The 16,335-nt window shown below is 42.7% G+C and overlaps 1 protein-coding gene across 2 annotated transcripts in view; it reads right to left on the reverse strand.

The window, feature by feature from the left end:
* Positions 1–15,980, reverse strand: part of RASSF9 (Ras association domain family member 9) — a 37,688-nt gene extending 21,708 nt beyond the window's left edge. The window contains exon 1 of one of the 2 annotated variants that reach the window (XM_028746812.2): positions 15,711–15,980. In XM_028746812.2, coding sequence (XP_028602645.2) covers positions 15,711–15,757 — 47 coding nt within the window. In that variant the 5' untranslated portion in view covers positions 15,758–15,980. Of the gene's footprint in view, positions 1–15,062; positions 15,346–15,710 lie in introns of those variants that run through there. The other variant, XM_028746813.2, reaches the window with a different exon arrangement.
* Between the last annotated feature and the right edge of the window lie 355 nt (positions 15,981–16,335).

Here is a 16,335-nt window from a genome sequence, read left to right on the forward strand (position 1 = left end):
CTACAATCATATGTAATTTCTTTTGCACTCAGTGAATCATTAAGTATGGGGAGACAGCTTATTTACATCTGCTTAACTATACAGCGTTTGGCAATTTGGATGAACCAATCATTACTTCAAGGATACCAGGCTAGGACCTGCTTAACTACAGCATGGCGCCCAACCCCTGCTTGATCCTTTACTCCCTCAAGGAAGGAGTTGCGTTTTCTCCTGCAAGCCTTCTGTCAGTCTTGCTTTTTCAGAAGGGAAGACAAAATATACCTCCCTTGGCCAGGAAGCTGTTTTCTATCCATACAGGAAATCCTAGCACATAATTATCACAAACACAAGGAACAATAGGTGTGAGAAGTGCACCTACTTTGCCATCCAGAAACATAGAGATAAATAATAATTAAGGATACATTTCTCTTTAGAATTATATCTTTTTGCAGTGTTATATCAATTTGCCATCATCTTGGGGGAAACTACTATTTTGGTTTATGGTAAAGGTAAAGGTACCCCTGCCCGTACGGGCCAGTCTTGACAGACTCTAGGGTTGTGCGCCCATCTCACTCAAGAGGCCGGGGGCCAGTGCTGTCTGGAGACACTTCCGGGTCACGTGGCCAGCGTGACATCGCTGCTCTGGCGAGCCAGAGCCGCACACGGAACACCGTTTACCTTCCCGCTAGTAAGCGGTCCCTATTTATCTACTTGCACCCGGGGGTGCTTTCGAACTGCTAGGTTGGCAAGCGCTGGGACCGAACAACGGGAGCGCACCCCGCCGCGGGGATTCGAACCGCCGACCTTTCGATCGGCAAGCCCTAGGCACTGAGGCTTTTACCCACAGCGCCACCCGCGTCCCTTGGTTTATGGAAGGCTGTCCAAAAAGGACAAGTCTCAGACTGGCTCAGAAGTGTCCACTGTCTTCCCTGAAACAAGCATAGTTCAAAAGTGGTCTAAGTGCAACTCAGAAGATGGAGGTTTTCAAAACAGAAGTTGATTGGTCATCTGTCAGGAATTCTTTAGCTGTGATTCTTGCATTCATAGAATCATAGAATTGTGAAGTTGAAAGGGAGCCACAGGGTCATTTAGTTCACCCCACTGAACTGCAGGAATCTCAGCTGATAATACATGGCAGATGACAATCGAAACCCTGCTTAAAGACCTCCAAAGAAGGAGAGTCCACCATCTCTTGTAGCAGTGTGTTCCACTGTCAAACAGTTCTTACTGTCAGAAGGTTCTTTCTGATGTTTATTCAGAATATTCTGTCTTGTAACATACATCCATTGGTTCAAGTCTTACTCTCTGGAGCAGAAGAAAACAAGCTTGCTCCACCCTCCATGTGATAGCCCTTTAGATATTTGGAGATGGATATCATATCACCTCTTAGTCTCCTCTTTATAAGGCTAAACATACTCCATTCCATCAACTGCTGCTCATTAGACCTGGTTTCTAGACCCTTCATCATCTTGATTGCCCTCTTCTGCACACATTTCAGCTTGTCAATATCCTTCTTAAATTGTGGCACCCAGAACTGGACACAGTACTCCAGGTGTGGTTTGACTAAGGCAGAATTGAGTAGGACTATTATGTCCATTGATCAAGATACTTCTATTGATGCAGCCTAGAATAGCATTAGCTTTTTTTGCTGCTCCATCACATTGTTGACTCCCCATTGACAATGTTGGCTTGTGGTCTACTAACATCCCTAGATCCTTGTCATATGTACTATCGGCAATCCAAGTGTTCCTCATTTTATATTTGTGGTGCTGATTCTTCCTACCTAAGTGTAGAACCTTACCTTTGTCTCTGCAAGGCATCTAACTAGGAGACCCTTGGGGTCCCTTCCAATTCTATAGTTCTGTGATTCCATGAAAGTGACTTTCATTTCAACAGATACTATACATTTAGTAAAAACTATTGAAAGCAGTGACACTCACTCACAAGCAAATGAATGCAACATTCATTTTGGTGACCTGTTTGCACAGTCTAGTCTTAAAATGAAATCAGACCTTAAATGATATTTACATTCCTAATTCATAAGGATGCTTCAAGAACTGATGTTTTCAGAACATGTGATTACAGAGTTTGCAGATTATGTTTGAAGATTAGGTTTGTGAAATACATTTATGTATTTATCTTATTATTCTGTATATGCCCAAGGAACTTTTTGTCCCTATGATTATTGCCCTGTGAGTAAATAACCAGCTTCTAAATGCACTTATCCTCACAACACCTAAGTGAAGCAACGAACTTCTGCCTTTCAACCACCATCCCATCTTTAAAAAAACTAAAAAAAACTAGGTCAGATTTGCACAGAAGTTTCATGTGCTACTTTTGAAAATGCAGGAAGCTGTGTTGCAGACATACTCCAATTTTTATTTATACTAATAGCAAATTTTCCTTCTAACATTACGCTTTCCCATAAACAATTTGCCCAACTCTTCTGTAGAGTTTCTCTTAGAAGGTGGTATCAACTGCTATGAAGGTACTTCTCTAGGGATAAAAATGCATGAATCACAAAGTGGTTCAAAGTCACAGCTCAGAGTACCTACAGCAGTAGAAGTTACACTATTCAGTCCTGGTTTTACCCTAACACTCACAGAAAGCTCTTTCAACCTGACAATGTTGGTTCCACCCCCCATTCAATGCAATATTGGAAGCAGAGTCGCATTCACTGTGAACTGTAAGGATTTTGCTATCCCTGACCTGAATGTACCAACACATAATTGACTTTCTTCCAGGTTAAGCACAGGTCTCCAGTAGGTGTTTCAGACAACTGCATTGATGATGTATGTATGGAAATTAAGTAGGATGGAAATTACGTAGGTTATCAGAGGTGAGCATTCATCTCTGCACATTGCATAGAAGCAAGGGAAGAAAAAGCACAAGTTCATTCCCTGCATTGCTATTATTATTATTATTTTCCTGCATTGCTATTGTTGATTAATTTATATACTGCTCAGTACCGGAACTTGTTTCTTCTAAGTGGTTTACAAAATATAAATATTAAAAACCAAGCACATAAATTGAATTTAAAATGGTTAAAATATACAATAAAGCTGTATGATTTTTTTTAAAAGTAAAAACAGAATATCTAGTTCAAGGGAACAGGAATATGCTTACACAGCTGCAAGCGCCTGCAGGATGCAAACACAGACTGGGTCTCTCAAATTTCAACAGAGAGGGCATTCAATAAATCTGGTACAATACAGTGGTACCTCTGGTTATGTACTTAATTCGTTCTGGAGGTCCATTCTTAACCTGTAACTGTTCTTAAGCTAAAGCACCACTTCAGCTAATGGGGCCTCCCGCTGCTGCCGTGCTGCTGCCATGTGATTTCTGTTCTCATCCTGAAGCAAAGTTCTTAACCTGAGGTACTATTTCTGGGTTAGTGGAATCTGTAACCTGAAGTGTATGTAACCCGAGGTACCACTGTAAGTGGAAAAGGCCACCTTCACATTGCCAGTTGGGCCATGGCAACATTAGCAGGGTTCCATTTGTTGACTTCAGTGCCTTTACAGGGTAAAAAGGTAAAGGTAAAGGACCCTGACATTTAAGTCCAGTTGTGAATGACTCTGGGGTTGTGGTGCTCATCTCGCTTTACTGGCTGAGGGAGCTGACGTTTGTCCGCAGTTTTTCTGGGTCACGTGCCCAGCATGACTAAGCCACTTCTGGCAAAACCAGAGCACTGCACGGAAACGCCGTTTACCTTCCCGCTGGAGCAGTACCTATTTATCTACTTGCACCTTGACGTGCTTTTGAACTGCTAGGTTGGCAGGAGCTGGGACCGAGCAATGGGAGCTCACCCCATTGTGGGGATTTGAACTGCCAACCTTCTGATCGGCAAGCCCTAGGCTCAGCGGTTTAGACCACAGCGCCACCCGCGTAGAGGAGAAATCAGCAGTCCAGAGTATTTTAGCAGTTTATATGTAACTCTCAAGACCTTAAAGCTGGCTCAGTAGCTAATAGGCAGCAAGAGCAGATCCATCAGTACAGGTGTGATGTGTGCCCAATAAAAGACACCACTCAGCACCCAGGCTGTGGGCATTCTGCAGCAGTGGCACCTCTGGATCATCCATAAGAGAAGCCCGATATATGATGCACTATAGAGAATCTCAGAAATATTTCCCCTGTGGGTGAGATTGTGTCCCTGAACCAAGAGTCTGGAAGAAATGAACAACAAAAGTACCAAAACAGTAGCCTGAGGATGTTCCTAGAGTCATCAATGTCACTGGTGGCTCAAGTGGCTGCAGTAATGAGGAGCATCTCTTACCAGTTTTGGCTGGTACATCAGCTTTGGCTGTGTCTGGACAGGGACAGTTTAGCCACAGTGACTTGTGTCTTGCTAACCTAATGCCTTGATTACTGTGATGTGCTCTATGTGGACCCACCCCTAGCTGCAGTCTGGAAGCTGAAGCTAGCGTAGAATGCAACAGTTAAGCTAATGAGCCAGGGACATGTAACACCCTTGTTAAAAGACCTGTACTGTGTCAATTAGCTAACAGGACAGGTTCCAGGTTCTAATATTAATTGACAATTTCTTAACTAGCTAGGGACCAGCTTATCTGAGAAAATGCCTTCCATATAAAACTGTCTGCTTCCTGCAGTCATTTTCAGTCATCTCCCACAACCTGCAAATGTTCATGGGCAACAACTCACAACAGAGTCTTCCCTGTCATGACACTTTTTTGGAGGGGAATAAGCATCTCCCAAACATAAAGCAAACATTAACCCGGCTACACTTTTGATGAACGTTGAAAACCATCCTGTTCATTTTGGTGTGTGCTGGTGTGTGCTGGCAGGCATTATGGTTTTTAAAATGATTTTTCTGATTATGTTGGACACCTTTTTTGGGATTTTTAAGTATATTGTATATTTGTTTTGCTACATGCCACTTTGAAATGGTGCTCTTGCTGTGAGAATCACAGGCAGCACACACATATTTTAAAATAAATAACCATCAACAACAATATCTCCTACTCCTCACTGTATGAAGTGACCTCTATTGAAAATTTCCAGTGAAGCAATCCTGCTAGCCATCTGAAACTGTGTTGACCTCTAGTCCCTCTTCACAACTGCCATTGAACATTCATTTCTAAATAAGTGTCTGAGAAGTTTAGAAGTGCTATCTGTTCTTTCTACAGGATTCATAAAGTATACTGTACTTCCCCTACAAGAAAACTGTGGTTTCTTAACTCAAGTGATTATTTCTGAGTAAGTGTTTTATTAGCTTCTATCCAAGCCAGCTCTTTCTCTTTCTCCAGATTATTCAGTCTTATGCTCGAGTCCATTAGTCATGTAATTTAGCCTGCCGGAATGAAATTGTTGCCTGCCTTTCTAAAGTGGTAGATAATTAACTGTTGCAGGGGAAGGTATTTGTGCTTTGCCATTGAAAGAAAACTCTTCCTGGGTAAATGAGTAAGAATCCAGATATTGCTAGAATTTTTTTTTGCTAACTAGCAGTCTGATCCTGTGCGTGCTTTAGTTAAACACCAGTGTAGGCTTGTCCATTAGGACTGATGGGGCACTGCCCTACCAACCTCAGTCTGCCCTCATTTAGTTCTCACCTGCCTGTCTTCTAACTTACAACTAGTTCAGGGGTTCCCTATTGCCAGCTTCCTCCTCCTCAGTTTCAGTGTTGCCCTTTGCAGAACTCAGTAGGGAGGAGGATGGGGACAAAACTCAAATTGGTTGGCTCTGCCCATCATTGGCTCAGGCCCCACCTACTGTTAGCATTTCTGCCTTCTGCACCATCAGTCCTAATGTTTACCAGCCACTACTGTTAAATTCATGGGGCATTGCATTCAAGAGTATTCTCAAGAAGTGGCAGCCAATGAAATGGAAAACCGAGCATGGTTTCATGAGCCATCATGCGTTCAGGACTCCATTTGGGAAAGAACACATGTTTTGCATGCAAAAGGTCCCAGGATCAAACTTTGGAACTCCCTGCCTATGGATATCAGGCAGGAATCTTTATTGTATGCTTTTTGGTGCCTGCTAAAACATTCTTGTGTAGACAAGTCTACTCAGATGTTTAGGAAGTTGATGCAAGTTTTAATCTGCTTTTCGTCTATTGCTGTTTTAATTTTTTGGAAGTTTTACCTTTTTGTTGTTAATTCTTCTTATTTCTAATGTAATTGTTTCATTTTTTTGTAAACCACTTTAAGCGGGGGTTGTTTTTTTAACCAAATCAAGCGGTATAGAAATTTTTGTGAAATAAATAAACAGAATCCCTGTAAGGATGGTAGAAAAAGACTTCTGTATGAAACCCCAGACAGCCACTGCCAGTCAGTGGAGACAGTATTGAGTTTGATAGACCAATGGTCTGACTTGATTTAAGAAAGATTCCTATGTCCCTGTGTGTTTTGACATGCATGCAGAAAGAGGGGAGTGGAATTGTACCTGCTGGCTCAACCACATCTGGCATAACCCATGTGTGCAAGGGCCTGTGAATCCACAATATGTAGGTTTGACAGGGATCACTGAAAGAGAATGTCTCAGATTTGCAAACAGAGAGTATGTGTGTACACTCTGCATTCCTCTGAAGAATCTTTATAATGGCTACAACTTTGGAACTCAGAGTCAGTTTCCCCACCTCTGCTTCACTGCATTGCTTGCCATTTGGCAGGGACAATGACGCCTGTCTGCCTTCTTTAATTAAAGGTTACTAGGAAAATGCAGAATTAATATGTGATGGCAAGCCTATGGTCCTGTTAGTATGCTATTTGGGTGACTTCCGAGCAAGCACGTACTGGATGAGATTGCTCACTGGCAAGCATTTCTTAGCAATCTCTGGGTACTTACTGATTTAAGCGTCAGAAAGAGTTTTCTCTCAGTGGCAAAGAAAGCACCAGTATTTGTGCCTTAAGTGTTAATGATCGACTGCTTTCGGAAAGCAGGCAACAGTTTCTTTCTAGTGGAGTAGATTGCATGACTAATGGTATTATATGTAATACTACCTAAGCCAGAGAAAGAGGAAAATTGGGTTAAAGAACATACATTGATAAATACTCATATAGGGCTGAGAGCATGTGGAGACAGAAGTTATGCTGAATGCATGCTGTGAGTAAGGAAAATGGACCCAATCCTGCAGCCCTTCCATGTATTCATGTTAATGCAAGAAGAGTTTTATGGTACCTTAAAGATTAGTAGAACTATTGTGGCATGAGCTTTAATGGACTAGAGCCCACCTCATCAGATGCATGGAAGTTTATCACCAGTTGCCCAGCATTTGTCGATCTTTCTATGCACAAATTTGGAACATATATTTTGGGCTTCTGTTAAGTGGAGCTGTTTCACAAGTTTGTGTGGATAAGAATCACAGTCACAAAACATTCAGTACTACTTTTATATCAGAATGATGAATAACAATAACATCATATCTATTGTGAATTTAAGAAAGAGATGGCTGTAATAAAGCTGTGTTGGTTTTCCCCTTAAAAAGAAACGGTGAGCTTGTGGGCCTACAGATATTGTTGGATATCAGCCCCAAACAACCTGATAGGAGTTGATTGGCAACATATGGAGGGCTTCAGGTACCCCAGACTTGTCCTAGGATAGCTGGCATAACAGCTTGTTGCAAAGATAGCCTAACCTGTAAAAGGCACTATTCCCCCCGCCCTTTCTCTTCTGTGACTGCACATGTGTGCAATGAGAGAAAATGAAGTCTAGTTAGAGAAACCTTCTCCAACCTGATGTCCTTTAGATGTTACTGGGAAACAACACTCCTCAACCTCAGTCAGCATGGACAATGGTCAAGTGGGGAAGTCTGGGTTCGAGTGATAGACTAGGACCAACGAGGCTTGGATTCAAATCCCTGTTGTCCCATGAAGCTTGCAGGATTAGCTCAGGCTAATCACCAACTCTTAGCTTAACCACTTCACAGGATTGTTGTAAGGATCAAATAGTGGCAGGGTGAGACAACCTTGTGTGCAGCACTGAGCTATAAAAAACGTACTAAATAAACTGATAACAGCAAGTGTGCAAGTAAATGTGCTTGTAGGCAGTCTCCCTCTTCCTTCCTCCCTCCCTCTCAGCCTCCAGTGCCTGTGTATCCTGTGTAATATGCCCTTGAACAAATATTGGGGTTTCCACTGAGCATACTGATACCTCCCTCTTGCTTCTCAATGGCCCTGTTTTGGCTACATGGTAGCAGCATACAAGGATGCTACATAGTAGCAGTGTACAGTATTAAGGATGACCAAAAGTCACCTCGTATCTGTGCATTAAAAAGAAAGATCAATTTCTGAGTTCCAACCACGCTGTGTTCTAATGAATCCAATCAATGTTGAAGGTTCTAAGCCACTCTCTGTAAAATGAAGCTCTGTGCTCTCCCGTTCACTATCATGGAGAATCTAAAAAGAGCTTTAACTTTCTCCCCCTTTTGGCTACAGTGGATGAAATTTATGAACATAGTAATGCTTTAAGCCAGGGGTCAGCAAGCATTTTCAGTAGGGGGCCAGTCCACTGTCCCTCAGACCTTGTGGGGGGGCCAGACTATATTTTGAAAAAAAATATATGAACAAATTCCTATGCCCTACAAATAACCCAGAGATGCATTTCAATAAAAGCACACATTCTACTCATGTAAAAACACCAGGCAGGCCCCACAAACAACCCAGAGATGCATTTTAAATAAAAGGGCACATTCTACTCATGTAAAAACACACTGATTCCCGGGACCGTCCACGGGTTGGATTTAGAAGGCGATTGGGCTGGATCCGGCCCCCGGGCCTTAGTTTGCCTACATGGACTTTAAGCTGGCTAAGCTGTAGAGCAGGTTAAGCTGTAGGACCAGAACCTTTTTGTGGATAAAGTTACGAATGTAACTTTCCTTTATAACCCGTTATAAAGGGTGTGTGAGAGTGGTGGTTTGTCTTTACATATTTAAGAGCTGGCAAAATGGGTATGCTTGCTTGTAGTACTACTATTATTATTTTTTTAAATGTAGCTTGCTAGACCTGACTTTGTTGTTTGCAGATCTACACTGAAAAAGCAGCCACACATTTCTATGCATATATATATATATATATATATATATATATATATATATATATATGCAGGTTTTGGTGTCCTCGGGTGTCTTCCCGTGTAAAAGATGGGGTGTCTAGGCGACGTTTCGACGAGGTCTCACTCGTCATCTTCAGGCTGGTGCTTTCGGCTTCTTGTTACTGGAACAGAGCAGGATCTCAGTGTTTGAGTTCCTATAAATACTGTTGAGGAGGTGTGTTGTATAGCCTCCAATGTTCTGGGCAGAGAGGAAGTTCCCAGGCTAGTGTGCCTTTTCTTCTTTTGTTCCTTAATTACTTGAGGGATATCTTGAGTGATTTCTTGAGTGATATCCTGAGTACCACTTAGGTGGGTCATTAGGTGTGGATTAGTTGCTAAGGCCTTTGTGTCTTGACCTCTTGAACTTTGTGAAGAGTTTTTCTGAGAAGATGGCTGTACTGAAATTAGTCGTGCTCTGGCTTGGCTTCGTGTATAGGGGCGAGCTGTGGTTTTGTGGCCTGTGCCAGCCAGATCTGTGTAGGGATTGCAGGGCGGTGCAGCATCCGGAGGTGCCACCATGGTTTGGCTACTGGATGGTGTCTGTAATTTATCTGTGGAGAGGGTCTGGGTTTGGATCTGGTGTGGTTGATTGGTGATGGCGTTCTGTGTGCCTCTGGCTCTGGTGTCAGTTTTTGTGGGGAGGGCTAATTTCCAGATGTCTGGCAAGCGGGATGTGTCGTCACGCTTGTTCATGTTGTGAGGGTGTTTTTCTATCTCGATGGCTTCCATGATTATTCTCTTGTGGTGATGTTCCATGTTAAAGAGCAATTTGGAATCTGCAAAATTAATTTCGTGTCCTGTTTCTTTCATGTGTTGGAAAAGAGAGGAAGTTTTTTCTTCTTTTTTGACGGCATTCTTGTGTTCTGCAATACGTGCATTTATTCGTCTGTTTGTTTGTCCAATGTACGTGGCTGGGCAGACTTTGCAGGGTATTTCATAGACCCCTTGGTTTTCCAACTGGATTTTATCCTTGGGGTTTCTGAGGATATTGGCTATTTTTTGGTTGGTGCAAAAGGCTGTTTTGATATTGTGTTTATGGAGGATTTTGCTAATTTTATCTGTAGTGCCCTTGATATAAGGAAGGAGGGCCATGCCATTGTTTTCTTCTGTGTCTTGGTTTTTGGGGGGTGTTTCTTTTTGGATTAGCTTCATAACCCTGTTTTGCTGGTATCCATTGGCAATTAACACATTTGAGAGATTCTGTAACTCAGTTGTCAGGTGGTCTTTGTCAGCCAGGCGTTTGGTTCTGGAGATGAGAGTCTTGGCTACGGAGTTTATTTGTGCAGGGTGGTGGTGTGATTGTGCATGTAAGTAGCGGTTGGTGTGTGTTTTTTTCCGGTAGATAGTGTGTCCTAGGGAGCCATCAGGTTTTTTGTAGATTAGGACGTCAAGGAAGGGAAGTTGGTTGTTGGCTTCTATTTCCATAGTGAATTGTATTTTGGGGTGTAGGCTGTTGAGATGTGTGAGGAAGCTGTCCAGTTTTTCTTTCCCGTGTGGCCAAATTACAAAGGTGTCGTCAACATATCTGAGCCAAAGTTTGGGTTTGTGTTCTGACTTGTCTAAAGCATTGGTTTCAAAGTGTTCCATGTACAGGTTTGCGATGACCGGTGAGAGTCATATATATATATATATATATTAGTTTATAGCTGAAAATTGTTTATAGCAGAATCACAAACTTTCACCTTGGTCAATCATTTATATTTATACTTTATCCCCTACCAGGTTCGCAAAACTTGCACGAACAATATATTTAAATTATAGGATTGAGACTCACATAGAGATTTTTTAAAAAGAAACTTGTTGTATTATCTATATGTATAATAAAGACAGAGTAGACAGAATACGTTGAAAAACACACACAATATAATGTTCTAGTGTGCAATCCCCCTCTGCTAAGGTATCCTCCTCTGCAGTCGAAACATTCCTAAAAGATTAGCTCCTTGCAAGAAGAGGAGAATGCAGCCTGTCATCATCCAGATTACAGCATGGCAGAAAGAGGCAGCCAGAGATACAGATGACCAGCACAGCCTTCAGGGTAAGGAACACATTCAGGAAGCCAAGCCCCAATGGATCAAACATGCTGGCCATGCCACATTGCCACACACTTCTGGGGAAGGTGAAAACCTATTTGCTACCAATCCATTTGATGCAATGGCAAATTGGCACTGGTCGCATTGAAATGATCACCCCTCTTTTCAGAAAGAGCTCTAGTTATGGGCCACAGCATCCACCCAAGCCTTCTAGAAGTGCAAGAAGTATGAAAGGGCACGTGTCTGCCAAATTATACATTCAAAACATGGAAATGATCATTGCTTTCACATAAGGCCAATGGCCACAACAACCACAGTAACTCAAACTGTAACTCCCCAAAAATGATCTGTCCCAAACTCAATTCTTCATTTGGGTATACAAATCCTCTTTCTATATGATGTGACTATGCCTCTACCATCTTCAGCACACATTGGAATACAGTGCTGAAAATTCTAAACAAGCAGCAGGAAAAATGCCATTTTTTTGACTAAGCACAAAATGTCCTTAGTTCCCCCCATCACTTGTGGTGACAAAAATATTGTCTGTATTAGAAATTATAACTAAATGGTTCCCTGTGATCATAGAGAGTACATTGCTGAACACCAGGTGTTGTGAGACCACATAACAGGGAAAATATGTTGCCTTCATAAAATCATAGGAATTTCAATGGTCATCTAGTCAAATCTGCTGCCACAGCATCCCAGAAAGGTCACCATCCAGCTTCTGCATGAAAACCTCAAATGAAAGTTGATCCTTCCAGGGTGGCTTGTTCCATTGCCGAACACCTCATACAATCAGAAAACTCTTTCTAATATTTACTCAAAACCCTCTTTCTTGTAATTTGAAACTATTGGTGTAAGTTCTACCGTCTTGAGCAACAGAAGGCAAATTTGCTGCATCCCCCATGGGGCAGTCCTTCAAATATTTGAAAACAGCCTCTTTGTTGCCTCTTTTAAATATATACAACTGCTTCCACCTTCCTTGTAGAACTTGGCCTGTCACCCACCACCATCACCCCCAAAGGACATTTTATCCTGCTTGCATCTCCAAATAGGTCTGGGAGGGATCCCTGCGTGAAATCCTGGAGAGCCACTGCCAGGCAGTGTTGTCAGAATTTATCTAGATAGACCAAATGATCTGACTCAATATAAGTCAGTGTCTTCTGCCCTGTGTTCTTCCTTTTCAAGAGGATGTTTCTGACCACTGTTAAGTAAAGGACCCCTGACCATTAGGTCCAGTCGTGACCGACTCTGGGGTTGTGGTGCTCATCTCGCTTTATTGGCCGAGGGAGCTTCTGGGTCATGTGGCCAGCATGACTAAGCTGCTTCTGGCAAACCAGAGCAGTGCACGGAAATGCCGTTTATCTTCCCGCCAGAGTGGGACTTGCACTTTGACATGCTTTCAAACTGCTAGGTTGGCAGGAGCAGGGACTGAGCAACGGGAGCTCACCCCGTCGTGGGGATTCGAACCGCGACGTTCTGATTGGCAAGTCCTAGGCTCTGTGGTTTAACGCGCAGCGCCGCCCATGTCCGTAATAAAGCAGTAATTGGCCCAAAGTCACATCCAGTGAGCTTCATGGCTGAGGGGGGATTTGAACCCTGGTCTCTTCCAGGTCATAGTCCAACACTCTAACCATTACACCACACTGACCACTGTTAGAAACTGAATAAAAGGACCATTTGCTCTCAACAGGAACACTCTGCTTCCATCTGCTTCAAATAATCTTGACCTCTTTGGCTAATTAAACAATATATTGCCTTTTAAACTGGGGGGGGGGGTGTGTCAATGTTTTTGTTTGTTATTATGGTAAGTATTTTTGTGTTTTCATTTGTAAACTGCCCTGTGACTTTCAAATGAAGGGTTGTACAGAAATTTAATAAATCATCATCATCTTTGCTTGACTGAGTAAACTGAAACATACATACAGTGGTACCTCTGGTTAAGAACTTAATTCGTTCTGGTGGTCCGTTCTTAATCTGAAACTGTTCTTAACCTGAGGTACCAGTTTAGCTAATGGGGCGTCCTCCTGTTGCCGCACGATTTCTGTTCTCATCCTGAAGCAAAGTTCCTAACCCTAGGTACTATGTCTGGGTTAGTGGAGTCTGTAACCTGAAGCATCTGCAACCCGAGGTACCACTGTACTAGAAATCTAAGGATGCTTAGAACTCCTGCCTAAACGTCACTGAAGTCATTTAGATGAATGGGACTTTTTAATATACAAGCATGTTAGAATAGGATGAAAAATCAGAGATAAAATATGGATGGCACTCATGTAACTCTGTGGGGCTTAAAAAACTATTTCTTGGATAGTTGTTGATAATTTCAAATGTATTTCTATGGACATTCATGTGGAGCTATGAGATGTCTATTGAGTTCCCCAGAACTGGAAACAATGGGCCTCAGAACACTTCTGTGGATTACAAATGAGTGCATTATGAGTACTTGCATGTACCAAACCACCAGGACTAGCTGGCACTATTTGTTCAAAAGTAGCAGAGCCAGGAACAAAAAGAAAAAGGAACATCTATTTCCAAGCTTACTGTTCTATATATCAATTAAAACTTTGATGGACAGATCCTACTTACGGCAAGATTTTACTTATGTTTGAAAAGGCAGCAACTACTCAGGGAAATGATTCCTATCTCATCACAACTTTTCAGATTTACAAAACATCCGTTTTCCATCTCTCTTGGCAGCCTTTAAATTATCAGACACAGATCTCTACCAGGAGCAAGCTGTAGACAATTGTCCTCTGGTTCCAGTACTGTAGTGCAAGAAAGGGTGCCTTTGTTTACTTTCCAGATTTTGCCCTTTGTTATTGTGCCAAGACTTACCCTCCACCCCTACCTCACGGTTCAACAAGAACGTGATAGAACCACAGCAGATTTTGGGGCTAACACTAATTTTTGAGGAAAACAAAGGCTGCAGGCCCCAATGCCATCCCACAAAACTCCCCCAAAAACTTCTGAAAATGTGTCACTTGTTTGTAATTTAATTGGAAAGGAATATATCCAAGTGTAGGCCTCTGAAACTTTCTGCATATATCTGCCCACCACCATCGCAGCTCACTGTAGAGTTTTCTAAATTAGCTTCTTACACTGCAATTCTATGCATATTTGCTCAGATGGAAATCCTACATAGCTTTTGCAATCTAAAGCAGCTATCATTTTCTAACATTAACAGAAAACTCATGAACAAATCATTGTTCTCAAACACAGAGACATGCTCATTTATTTTTGCCTGCACTTGTGAATGATAACCACTGATAATATACGGATAGAGGCAGAGAGAGATTATTGCAGATTATTGGCCTTATCATGGAATGTGACCACGGTCCTAAAGAGGCCAAGGCACACAAATGTAAATAAAACCAATTAATACATACGGGTTTGGGGGCGGGGAGAGAACACAGCATTCACTTTGGGGGGGGGGACTATACAACATAGTTTTTTAATAAAAAAAAATAGAAAACACCCCAATAGAACTTAAATCGGAATTACAGAAACAAGGAGGACACAATGCAGTTCAACAATAGGCACTTTAGCTATTCCATCTCAAGTTCAAGGTCACTGTAATTGCCAAAGCAACAGAAAAAATATCATGTTCGCTCCAAGGAAACTTACACTTAAGATGTAAAGCCACACCAGCAGTTAAAAATAATTACACAATTCTGGAGCATGCAATTTTCTCTTTAGAGTATTGGAAAGAACATGCAGAAGCAAGTGTGGCTATTGGGGGTAGGGGGACGGATAGGAGCCCTTGAAATATGAGGGAGGGGAACATGAAGTTCTGCCCTTGTTAGGACAGACTAGGCTATTCAAAACGAACCAACTCTTATCCCCAGTAAAAAAATGGTAACAGAAATTTAAATGATGAATTAGGAATCATAGATCCCAAACTCTGCGCTCAGAATAGATTAAAACCCAAAAAACTAAAAAAAAGCAAACCCATCATCCAGCCCGCCAAACACAACAAACTTCTCATTACAGTACAAAACTTACACTGAAAAGCGAGCGTAGCCTGCTGAGAAGCGAGAGTGGATTCCTGAGAGCTTTCAGGCAAATGTTGGGCAAAGTTTAGGTGGGACACGAACAAAAACATGAGCCGCCCCCTTCAATGGACGAGCGAGTCCCCGCTGTTTGCAGCCAGCCAACTAGTGCGCGCAGAAACTTATCAGCTTCCAGATAAGGGGCGCTGTAACGTTTGCGTTTAGTTCCCACTCCTAGCCGGGACATATTCATCCCACCCTGGAATTTTCTCGGGCATTCTTTCACACGTTCAAGTTTGCAGGAGGAAATGAAGTAGTAGTAGTAGTAGTAGTAGTAGTAGTAGTAGTAGTAGTAGTAGTAGTAGTAGTAGTAAAGTCGTGCTCCAGTATCCGAGTGCTTACACGCACCTTTTTATAAAGGGGGAGGGGAGGGATAAGAGTGGGGTGGAATTTTCCTATTGAAAAGCCATGGTTGGAGAAGCCAACTCATAGGCAGGGGGAAAGTGCAAAAAGGGGGAGAAAGAGACACACACCCGTCTTGAGTTTATATAGGCACCTTCCCCCGAAGAGTTAATCTTCGGATGACCGTCTTGTAAGAGAAAGCTCGGCTGTGTGTGAATCAAACAGGTACAAGAAAGAGAATCTCCAAACAACTCCTTACCTATTTTTGTGCCGGGTCTTTAAGAGATTCCTTCCAAAAGGAGCCATGGTAGGTCCCAAAGGCAGGAGGAGAACATCAAACAGGTCCCAGAAGAAAGCTCTGGCTGGCTGGCTGGCGCGTTGCTGTCTCGCTGGCGTTCCTGCTGCTGCTGCTGCTGCTACTCCAGCTTGTTAATAGTCACCCAGCGTCGAAGTTGTGCAACCCGTTGCTAACTTTGAACTCCTGCCTCCTTGTTTGTTGCTGCTGCTCTTCTGGAGCCCTGCCCAGCAGCCGCGATCTTGAAGGAGGCGTTTAGGAACAGGCGGGAGGAGGGGATGGGTGTCGAGAGAGGAAGGGCGAAACCCGAGGTGGAAGGGGGAATAGGAGCGATGGCGAGGGGGAGCAATGCTGCTAAACTTTCCGAGCTGCTAACTTAAAAAGAAAGAAAGCAGGATCAGTAAAACCAGAGTGTTTGGGAGCGCGGGGCAGAGGGGGTTTAACAAAGCAAAACGGAAAGCCAACTTTTTGTTTTGTTTTGTTGGGGGTGAGCAAGCAAGGTGGAGAGCATCAGACCACTAAAGGATAGAATCATAAAATTGTAGAGTTGCAAAGGACCACAAGGGTCATCTAGTCCAACCCCCTGCAA

This window comes from Podarcis muralis, chromosome 10 (assembly GCF_964188315.1).
Source record: "Podarcis muralis chromosome 10, rPodMur119.hap1.1, whole genome shotgun sequence".
Classification (NCBI taxonomy): Eukaryota; Metazoa; Chordata; class Lepidosauria; order Squamata; family Lacertidae; genus Podarcis; species Podarcis muralis.